General features: G+C 43.7%; 1 protein-coding gene across 1 annotated transcript in view; it reads right to left on the bottom strand.

Moving 5' to 3' along the window:
- Positions 1-7,244: 7,244 nt before the first annotated feature.
- The window catches only part of CTSO (cathepsin O), a 46,053-nt gene continuing 41,189 nt past the window's right edge, over positions 7,245-12,108 (bottom strand). The window contains exon 8 of the mRNA XM_075612704.1: positions 7,245-8,527. Coding sequence (XP_075468819.1) covers positions 8,493-8,527 — 35 coding nt within the window. The 3' untranslated portion in view covers positions 7,245-8,492. The remainder of the gene's footprint in view (positions 8,528-12,108) is intronic.

The following is a 12,108-nucleotide window of genomic DNA, read 5'->3' as shown; positions in this document are numbered from 1 at the left end:
CGTGACAGCTGGGCGTGCGTCCGGACAGGCCGCAGAAGAACGGGTGCGGGAGGAGGAAGGGAGAGATGAACGAGGAGGCCGGAGGAGAAAGGTCAGAGGCAGGGGGAACAGGGGTGACGGGGACACATTGGGAAGCAGGAATCCCCTGAACCGTCACAGTATCCCCCCCTTGAGGATTGATCTCCGGGCGATCCTGCCATGGTTTCTGGGGGAATTTCCGATGAAATTGCCAGAGGAGTTTGGGAGCGTGAATATGACTAGAAGGAATCCATGAACGCTCGTCTGGGCCATACCCCTTCCAGTGAACGAGGAACTGTAAGTTGTTTCTGGACCAACGGGAGTCGATTATGGAGTGAACCTCATATTCCTGCTGTCCGTGAATGGTCACAGGGTTTGGTTTTCGGGAACGGTCTGGAAAGTGGAAGCTTTGGATGAAAGGTTTGAGCAGAGACACATGGAAAACGGAAGGAATCCTCATGGTGGGAGGAAGTGCCAAACGGTATGCGACGGGATTGAGCCTCTCCAGTATCTTGAAGGGACCCAAGAATCTCTGAGACAATTTCAGAGACGGGGTCTTGAGCCTTATATTTTTTGAGGACAACCACACTCTGTCTCCGGTTTAAATTAAGGACCCGGTTGGCGTCGTCGATCTGCCTTTGTTTTTTGTCTTGAGACGACAGTTTGTAGAGTCTTCAGAATCTTCCTCCAAGAGTTTTGAAGAGTAGAGACATGAGAATCCGCTGCAGGAACACCAGAAGGGGAAGAGGAGAGGGGAAGACTGCTAGGGTGGAATCCAAAATTAATGAAGAAAGGGGACTCTTGCGTAGATTCATTTTTAAGAGAGTTAATTGCAAACTCGGCCCATGGTAAAAGATGCACCCAGTTGTCTTGAGACTCGGAGACGAAACATCTGAGATACTGCTCTAAGGTCTGATTCATTCTTTCCGTTTGACCGTTGGTCTGAGGGTGATATCCAGAAGAAAATAGAAGGGAAATCCCAAGTCTCTGAGAAAACGCACGCCAAAATTTAGAGATGAATTGAGAACCTCTGTCAGAAACAATTGAAATAGGAACACCGTGTAATCTGAAAATTTCTTTCGAAAAAATATCGGCCAAAGTAGCAGAATTAGGGAGGCCCTTAAGGGGAATAAAGTGTGAATGCTTCGAAAATCTATCTACAACAACAAGAATGATATTCATTCCATTAGAATTGGGAAGCTCAACAATAAAGTCCATAGAGATATGTTTCCAAGGTTGCTCCGGAATAGGAAGAAGCATGAGAAGACCAGAAGGTTTGTGATGAGCGGATTTACTCTGGGCACAGACCGGACAAGCTCTGGTGAAATAAAAAATGTCCTTGTTCATCTCAGGCCACCAAAAGGTCCGTTTAATAAGATCCACTGTTCTCTTGAAGCCTGGATGACCGGCTGATCTAGAAGAATGTCCCCAAAGTAGAATTTTGTGGCGAAAATGTGGAGCTGCGTATAAGCGTCCCTCTGGCACCCTAAGTCTCCTGGGAATGTGAACCTGGGCTTTGTTGATTTCATCCAAAATATCAAAATTGTTGGCAGAAAATATGCACTTGGCGGGGAGAATAGATTCAGCGGACTCGTTGGAGTCGTTCTCCGTGGCGAACTGGCGAGAGAGAGCGTCTGCTTTGATATTTTTGGTACCGGGAATATAAGAAATAGTATAGTTGAAACGGGAGAAAAATAGAGACCAACGAGCCTGACGAGATCGTCGAGCCCCCTCAATATACAGTACATTTTTGTGGTCGGTGAGGATGGCAATAGGCTCCTTGGTGCCTTCTAGGAGATGCCTCCATTCCTGAAGTGCCAATTTAATGGCCAGTAGCTCACGAATCCCAACATCATAATTTCTCTCGGCTGACGAGAATTTCCGAGAAATAAAACGGCAGGGATGGAGCTTCTCCTGGGGAGAGGATCTTTGACAGAGTACTGCACCGGCTCCCACATCAGAGACGTCAACTTTTAACGTGAAGGTAAGCGGAGTATCAGGATGTCGTAGGATGGGTGCAGAGATGAAGGCATTTTTGAGAAACTCAAAGGCGTCAATGGCTTCGGGAGACCAAGTCGTAGGGTCAGCCCCTTTTTTAGTCAAGGTGGTGATGGGTAGAGCAATGGAAGAAAAATTACGGATGAATATCCGGTAATAATTGGCACAGCCAAGAAAGCGCTGCACGGCATTGAGAGAATTTGGCAGCGGCCAGTCGAGGACAGACTTCAATTTCTCTGGGTCCATAGAAAAACCTTGGTTACAGATAATATAGCCTAGGAAGGCTGTGGACGTTTGGTGGAACAAACATTTCTCCATCTTGGCGTTTAGGCAATTAGCACGAAGCCTAGAGAGTACCAGTTTGGTATGGTGAATGTGCTCTTCTAAATCCTTAGAGAAAATGAGAATGTCATCCAAATATACGATAACAAATGTTCCTAACACGTCCCGGAAGATATCGTTCATGAACTCTTGGAAAACAGCAGGAGCACTGCATAGCCCGAAGGGCATCACTAGATACTCATAATGTCCAGATCACGTATTAAACACGGTTTTCCATTCATCCCCTTCTCTTATATGGATGGGATTATAGGCCCCTCTTAAATCGAGTTTGGGGAAGATAGAGGATCCTTGTAGACGGTCGAAAAGTTCAGAAATTAGGGGAAGAGGATATCGTTTTTTTACCTAATTTTAAGACCTGCTAAGGAACAAGAGATTGTTATTATGTCCTGATATGTAAAACCATAGAATTCAAATAGGGTGTACTTTCTTTTTCACATGACTGTACAGTATATATATCCGTGTATATAGAAGAAATAGAACATATTATTTGTTTTAGCCATTGACATATTCTGCATACACATTTATTCTTTATTTACTGTAACTACATACTGTATATTGTTTACTATTGTGTGCATAGTAAAATACTTGTTTTTTTTACATTTTGTTTTATAAATGAGTAATACTGTAAGTAATGTCATAGTCAATATTGGTGTATATACTTTATAATTTAATGTTCACACTAATTAACCACTCACAATGAACAGTGATTTGCAGGTCTAATCTTTGTAATTTAAACACATTCACTACATAGACTATTAGTTAGAATTGCTTGAGGCCACATTACATTCCTGCAACCAATTAAAGGTAAGATTGCATTTATAAAGTGAAAGATAAACCCTGGACAAGTGCAGTGATTAGGCTATTTACTGTAAGTAAAAAGCATGCGTCAGCATGTAAACGTGAATGCTAAAAAACAGTTGAAGTAAATAGCCCCCTTTGTCTTTGGTGTATCAGTTGGTGCTCTAGCTCAACCATCTCATTACTAATCTAATAAATTGCAGGGTACAACCCCCTTCCATTTTTTGAAATTAGTATTGAGATGGTTGAGCTAGATCACCCACAGTAGTTGGAGTTCCAGTTAATTCATCAAATTGATCTCATTACGACCCCTTCCGTATGCACTTACTAGAACACCCTCCTACTGTCTCTGTAAATTCTCTCTACTTACCACTTAGATTGTAACCTCCTCACGGCAGGGGATTATTTTCCTAATGTCTACTTTTATGTCTGAAGCGCTTATTCCCATTATGTCTCCTATTATTTTGTCATGTGCGTTACTGCTATAAAGCATTATGTATATGGACGGCACTATACAAATGAAAATATACATACATAAATAATAATAATAACTTTATTTATGTAGCACTTTTCTCCCAATGGAACTCAAAGCACTTCCAAGTTACAAAAAGGAAAAGAAGAAACCATTTAAGGTTATAAAATATGCCAAACACAAGGAAAGATACAATACAGGATGGGATGGTACTGTAGCTATTATATGCCGGACCGGTTGTGGTTCATTAAATGAATGCCTGGCTGAACAGGTAGGTCTTGAGCCAGTTTTATAGATTTTCAGAGAGGAGGCTTCTCTAACTGTACGAGGCAGACTGTTCCAGAGAGTGGCAGCTGTGTGGCTAAAAGCTCGGGACCCGAAAGAAGTTAAGGAGATTCTAGGAACGATTAGGAGTCCTTCATCTGCAGATTGAAGTGAGCGAATGGGAGTGTAGGGAATTAGAAACTCTTTCAGATAGCTGTGACCCTGGATATGTAGTGCTTTGAATGTCAACAAGCCAATCATTACCCTAATTACTGTAAAAATATTTATCCTAACCTCACCTCTCCTGTAGGTTCTTTGGATATACAGGCGGTCCTCGTTTTACGACGAACGGCTTATCCGACGCTAATCAATGCATCCCTATGGCCCCTTTTACGACGCCCGAACGGCTTATCCGACGCTCTTACGACGCTTTACAAAATTGCTACAATTGCCCAATCAGAAGGCTGCAGGTTAGGGAAATCATTCTGAACAGTCTGTGTGAAGGTTTAGTGGTGTATTTTAGGCCCTAACCATGTCTGATAAAAGCAAAAAGCAAAGTGCTGTTACTCCAAAAAGAATTAGAAAATCTATTACTTTGGAGACCAAACAAAACATAATAAAGCGCTCTGAGAAAGGAGAGCCGAACACATAAATTGGACGTGTCTTGGATATACCTCGCACAACTATTGTGACAATTATAAAAGATAAGGGTGGTAGATATCCAAATTGTGAAGGGAGCGATATTCAGGAACACCCCAAAAAAGAAACACAGTAATAGTTTTTTTCTACTTAAAAACTCTTCACCACGATCTTGAAACAGGAACGGTCGCATGCGGTGTACAGGCTGTTTCAAGATCGTGGTGAAGAGTTTTTTCGTGCCGCCTTACCATCCGCTCCTGTCCTCCGCTGTACCGGAAGCAGTCCGTCTCAGAAGGATGTGACGTCAGACGCCAGTTACCACGGACAGATCGAGGAGGTTTCACATTGAAAGACCAGACTCTCACCCCAGATACCTTTATGTGCCTACACTTGATGTACATATTGTGAGTACATTTCTTATGTTTTTTACCTTATAAATCTGTGCCAATTGGTCCATACTATGGTCTTCCTTTGCTATTTTTTACATGACCACAACTCTGAACAAGAACATATCTGAATATCTTCCAATCCTGCTTTCCTGATCAACGCTGATTGTCCATTATCCTGCTAAACACTGACTCTCCACTTACTTCTTGTAAGTAGAAGATTCATACGAGCCAAGATTTTAATAAGCCAATCACTGTGTGATTTTATTACACAATTACTGTGTTTCTTTTTTGGGGTGTTCCTGAATATCGCTCCCTTCACAATTTGGATATCTACCACTGCCTATGAGGGAATTCGTACAAATTTCCCTGTGAAGGTTGAGAATTTCTTTGAACACCTTACATATTATTGCTTGTATTCACTATACTGTGTCTTAGCGCCTTCTAAATCACTTGGGTTAATTATAAAAGATAAGACAAGAATCTTGGAACAGATTAAGGGCTCAGCTCCTATGCAAGGTACAACCATAAGGCAACGTGTTGGGCATATTGCTGAGGTAGAAAAACTCCTCATCATATGGCTGGAAGATCAATCCCAGCATCATGTGCTATTAGTTTAGCCTTAATTAAGGCCAAGGCTTTGAGTCTTTATGAGGACATTAAGCACCAGCATGGAGAAGGGACCACTGAGGAAACGTTCACTGCAAGTAAGGGCTGGTTTATGCAGTTTAAAGAGAGGGCAAACTTGCATAACATTAAAGTGACCGGTGAAGCTGCTAGTGCTGATGAGGAGGCAGCTAAAACCTTCCCTGTTACATTGGCCAAAATTATAGAGGACGGTGGCTATTGCGCACGTCAAGTGTTCAATGTTGATGAGACTGGGCTCTACTGGAAGAAAATGCCCAGTAGAAGCTACATTGCAAAAGAGGAAAAATCTATCCCTGGTTTTAAAGTTGCAAAGGACAGGCTGACTCTTCTACTTGGATGAAATGCTGCAGGTGATTTCAAGCTAAAACCTTTGCTTGTTTATCATGCAGAAAACCCTAGGGCATTCAAGGGTTATGCAAAGAGCACACTTCCAGTGATTTGGAAGTCCAACCGTAAGGCATGGGTAACAGGGAGTCTTTTTGAGGACTGTTTCCAGCATCAATTTATCCCAGCTGTGCAATTATATTGCATAAACCAGAACCTTGATTTTAAAGCATTGCTGCTCCTGGACAATGCTCCTGGCCATCCCGTGTACTTGGATGACCATCATCCAAACGTCATGGTGGTGTTCATGCCCCCCAACACCACCTCATTGACACAGCCGATGGACCAGGGGTTTATCGCTTCTTTCAAGTCCTACTACCTTAGGCGAACATTTGCCCAGGCCATCAGAGCAACTGATGTGGAAGGAGGTCCAACGTTGAAAGAATTTTGGAAGGGTTACCACATTCTCCATGCAGTAAGAAACATCGGAGAGTCATGGAATGAGGTCAAACAATCCAATTTAAATGGAGTTTGGCGTAATTTGTGCCTTGATTTTGTGTCAGATGTCCAAGGCATTACAGAGACTGTTGCAGAAGTTACAGAAACTGTTGTGCAAATGGCCAAAGATCCCAACTTGGAGGTGGAAACCGAGGATATTGAGGAGTTGCTCGCCTCACATTCTAACGAGTTGAGCAATGAAGACCTGATGCAATTAGAAGAGCAAAAAATTGCTGAAGAGGAGGCCCATCAATCTGCTGAAGTGGCACAGCCACGTAAATCTTTGTCAACCAAAATGTTGGCTGCGGCATTCAAGCACATTTATAGCGCACTGGCCATATTTGAGGAAAATGACCCTAACATTGAACGGAGTTCAACAGTCAGTCGTGGAGTGTCCAGCCAAATCAGCTGCTATAGAGAGATCTACACGCAGAAAAGGAAAGGATCTGTCCAGACTTCATTGAAGAAATTCAAGAGGCCCAAACCTTCAAGTCCACCTATATCACCTCCAAAAAGTCTGTTGTCTGTTGAAGATCCCCCCAATCATCTTCCTCCAATAATTGATGTTTTTTCTTTGCTCATGTACATTACTGTACAGAATGCAGTATATATTTATTTTTATAGTTTTATTTTACATTTCTGGAATCAATAAATATAATGTTTACATCATAATCTATGTGTGTGCTGCATATCTTATTGCTTGAGTAACATTTTCTGTGTATTTTAGCATTAAAAATGCCTTCAGGAACGGAACGTTTGATTTAAACAGTGTTCCCATTGGAAACGGGTTTCGCTTAACGACGCCATTTTGAGTAACGCATTGCGTCGGATAACCGAGGACCGCTTGTATGCTGAACTTTAAAATTAAGTTGCTTTATTTACAGTATCTAGTCAATATGTACAACTCTATACAAAAAAAAAATCACATTAGCATGATATAACCAAACAATGCCAAACAATTCCTGCTCTGTTCTGGTAACTAAGCTGTTTGTAAGGTATTGGATCAGTTGCATTTTTAAGAAGTATGTGGAGGGTTTAATTGAGAAGCAAATGCTAGTAGAGTTGTTACTAGCCATGAGTGATAACGAACATACAAAACACAGTGCTTAAACCCCCAAAACCCAAGTGCTTGACTCTCTTCCACACGTTAAAAATACTTGGTCAATTAACTGGATAGAGACTGGTGACTAGAGTTTTAAAGTTCATATTTATTAGTCTACCATATTGCAAGTTTAGTGTAGGGACTACTATCCTGATACATTTTGTACTTATTAACTTTTTCAATAAACGTCTAGGGGGTTTATGTATCAATATAAAGAAAAGTGTGTTTAGATGCACTGCTCCATGCATATGTAAGAACAAGGTCTTACAACTGATGCAGAATTTTACAGTTATTCCAGATATGTAGGATATTTTAGGACAAAAAAAAGGGAGAAAGAAGAGACGCAGATTTAGATACATCTCATTATAATATGCACACCTTGGAACTCCTTCCCAATTTTCCTTACTGACACTCCCCAAGTCGCAAGTTTGCAGATCGGGCAAAATTAAAGCAAACTGCTTTGACATATAGGTGTAGCATGAAATGCCCTATGATTTACCTATTTAAACATACATATGAAGACATAGCACAATGATATGCATAAACACTTCCTTGTGCTGGGTGGAAATGTTAGATATTTTCTGCATACTTTTATTTATTTATTTTCAATTGTGAATTTTCAAAAATTATACCAAGAGCTATTTAACTGGGGTTAATGGGATTATGGTAATAAACAGTTTATCATGTATTTCACAGGATCACTAATTTGTAAATACTTGTTCCAGCAAATAAAATAAAAATTACATTTACACTATCAAATTTGTGTTTTTTTTACAGGAAAGATGAATCCATTGTAAATACAATTTCCAAGTTTGATGTTTTTCTTGGAATTTTAAAACCCCATAAAAAATAAGCCCAACCCCCAAAATGCAATTCAATAACATTTTTGGTGACACAGACATTTCATTTTAAGTAGCAACATCCCTCATCATATTTTATTTCCTCAATGGTATTAAATATGCAACTTGCTTGATAGTAACGAGATATCAGATGTAACTCCATGTTAGACGAATGGTGCTGAAACTGTTTCTGCTATTCCTGTGAAAAAAAAAATAATGAGACGGTCAAGAAGATATCCAAATTGTATTTCTAAGACAATACTCTCAAAAAAGTAGAGCAGAGAATAGTAAGTACTCCAGAACCTAGGTTTGGACAATATACCGATACTGTATATTGAAATATCACAATAACAGAATCACCCGGTTTGTCGATATGGGAGATTGCCTGTTATCGCTATATTTCTGGATGCCAGTGTAGTAAGAGCAGCTTTAAAGCTGCTGCTGTGCTGTCTCCCTGCCTCTCTCTCCCAGAGTATTCCTCCCTCCCTGCTCCGAGAGAGAGAGGGATGAGCTTCTAGCAGCATGGAGAGAGAGCATGTGAGAGCAGAGACAGTGGTGAAAGTTAGCACCTCCACACTTTACTTTTGTTAACCCCTCCACCACCCTCCCCCTGGGACACTTAACCGCTTCCCTCTCTCTCCCCCTGGGACACTTCCTCTCTCCTCCTGGGACACTTAACCCCTTCTTCTCTCCCCCCTGGACCATAAACACATTCCTCTCTCCCCCTGGGACCATAACCCCTTCCTCTCTCCCCTCTGGGACCTTAAACCCCCTCCTCTCTTCCCCCACCCACTGGGTCACTTAAACCCTTCCTCCCCCTCTCCTGCGACACTTAAACCCTTCCTCTCTTCCCACCCGAGGCACTTAACCCCTCCTTCTATCCCCCCTGTGGCACATAACTACTCCTTCTTTTCCCCACTGGAGCACTTAACGCCCCCCTTCCATGCCTGAACCTTTTTCACCTACACTGCTTCTATCACTCTCACCCTTTATGATAAATGTTAAACACAAATTAAAAGATTTTTTGTGACAATTCCTAATTGTTGGAAAATCTGTTTAATATATGTTTAACATTTTATAAGTGAAAAGTGTTATTAAATGGAGGGGGATGTTAGGGGGATGGGAACAGTATAAGTGAGAGTGACGGGATGAGGGAATGTTAGGGGGATGGGAGCAGTGTAGGTGAGAATGATGGGATGAGGGTGATGTTAGGGGCCTGGGAGCAGTGTAGGTGTGAGTGATTGGATGAGGGGGGTGGGAGCAGTGTAGGTGAGAAACATAGGATTAGGGGGATGGGAGCAGTGTAGGTGAGAAACATAGGATTAGGGGGATGGGAGCAGTGTAGGTGAGAAACATAGGATTAGGGGGATGGGAGCAGTGTAGGTGAGAAACATAAGATTAGAGGGATGGGAGCAGTGTAGGTGAGAAACATAGGATTAGGGGGATGGGAGCAGTGTAGGTGAGAAACATAGGATTAGGGGGATAGGAGCAGTGTAGGTGAGAAACATAGGATTAGGGGGATGGGAGCAGTGTAGGTGAGAGTGATGGGATGAGGGGGATGTTATAGGGTGGGAGCACTATACGTGAGTGATGGGATGAGTTGAATTTTAAGGGAAAAGGAGCAGTGTAGCTGAGAGTGATGGGATGAGGGGGGTTAGAGGGATGGGAGCCGTGTAGGTAAGAATGATGGGATGAGGGGATGGGAGCAGTTTAGGCAAGTGATAGGATGAGGGGTGCATAGATGATAGGGAAATTAGGGGGATGGGAGCAGTGTAGGTTAGAGTGATTGGATGAGGGGAATGTTAGGGGGATGGGAGTAGAGTAGGTGATAGTGATGGGATGAGGGTGGTATTAGGGGGAAGTGAGCAGTGTAAACGAAAGTGATGGGATGAGGGGGATGTTAGGGGGATGAGAGTAGTGTAGGTGAAAGTGATGGGATGAGGGGGATGAGAGCAGTGTAAGCGAGAGTGATGGGATGACAGGGTTATTAGGGGGATGGGAGCAGTGTAGGTGAGTGATGATATGAGGAGGACGTTAGGGGTATGGGAGCAGTATATGTGAGAGTGGTAGTTTGGGATAGGAGAGGGATGGGAGTGATAGGAGAGGGATGGGAGCAGTCTAGTTAAGACTGATGGGCTGAGGGGGATGGGAGAAATGTATGTATGTATGTCTGTCTGTGTCTTTATTTATATAGCGCCATTAATGAAAAGAACTTCACAGTAGTAATACACGTGACAATCATATAAATAACAAATAATACAAATAACAGATCATGGGAATATGTGCTTCAGACATGAAAGTAACATTTCGGAAGAGGTGTCCCTGCTCCGAAGAGCTTACAATCGAATAGGTAGTTAGGAAGAACGTACAGAGACAGTAGGAGGGAATTCTGGTAAGTGCGTCTGCAGGGGGCCAAGCTTTATGTATCATGTGTCTAGTATTAGCCACTGTGCTACTCATATGCTTCTTTAAGCAAGTTTGTATTAAGGTGGGTCTTAAAGGTGGATAGAGAGGGTGCTAGTCAGGTATTGACGGAAGGGCACTACAGAGGTGTGGGGCAGTCAGTGAGAAAGGTTTAAGGCGGGAGAGGGCTTTTGATACAAAGGGGGTACATACATACAAGTGCAGACATGGAAAAGGTTTGAGAACAGAGCCGCCAACAGAAATCATGGGGCCCAGGACAAATGAAAGGAGCACCCCCCGCCCCCAACCCATAGCGCACGTACCACAAAAAAAAATTGAGTGCACAACTTTTACTTAACTGTTTTCTTCTTATTGTAATACGAAAAAAAGATTACAATGCAATCTGTTTATTTTAATATTTTCAACAAAAGACAAAGATACCCAATGCTACCTCCAATGTGACAAAAGTCCTAGGGGGGGATTCAGTATGGGCCTGGGGGGGGGTTCAGTATGGGCCAGGGGGGTTAAGTATGTGCTTGGGGGTTAAGTATGGGCCTAAGGGGTAAAGTACAGTATGGGACTAAAATGAATTACAGTACCTCTCTTCAACCGGTCCACGGTGGGGGCCTTAGATTGGCCAGCGAGGGGGCTTTCAACCGGCCCGCGTGGGTAGGTTTCAACCAGCCCAGTGGCGGGAGCCTTTAACCAGCCCACAGGGGGCCTTCAATCGGCCTGCACTTCAACCGGCCTGAGGGGGGGGCTTCAACTGGCCGGAGGGCTTCAATTGGCAGGTGGTGGTGCTGGTTTCAGATGGGGAGATGGAAGGCACGTGGGTGGGTGACTGAATGCCTGGGTGGGTGACTGACTGCCTAGGTGACTGACTGGGTGGGTGACTGCCTGGGTGGATGACTGACTGCCTGGGTGGGGGACTGACTGCCTTGACTGACTGCCTGGGTGGGTGACTGACTGCCTGGGTGGGGGACTGGCTGCCTGGGTGGGGGACTGGCTGCCTGGGTGACTGACTGCCTGGGTGGGGGACTGACTGCCTTGACTGACTGCCTGGGTGGGTGACTGACTGCCAGGGTGGATGACTGACTGCCGGGGTGGGTGACTGACTGCCTGGCTGGGTGACTGACTGCCTGGGTGACTGACTGCCTGGCTTGGTGACTGACTGCCTGTTGTCCTGGTGACTGACTGCCTTGACTGACTGCCTGGGTGTGTAACTGATTGCCTGGATGACTGCGTGGGTGGGTGACTGCCTGGGTGGGTGACTGCCTTGACTGGTGCAGGAGGCTGGAGCGGGTGAACCTGGATTGGCAGGTGTGGGCTTGCCATGGCACTTCCCCTCCGTCCCATGTTGGGAGCGGGTCCACATGC

The sequence above is a fragment of the Ascaphus truei genome, chromosome 1 (genome assembly GCF_040206685.1).
Source record: "Ascaphus truei isolate aAscTru1 chromosome 1, aAscTru1.hap1, whole genome shotgun sequence".
Lineage (NCBI taxonomy): Eukaryota > Metazoa > Chordata > Amphibia > Anura > Ascaphidae > Ascaphus > Ascaphus truei.
This window is presented reverse-complemented; position numbering and strand designations above follow the sequence as displayed.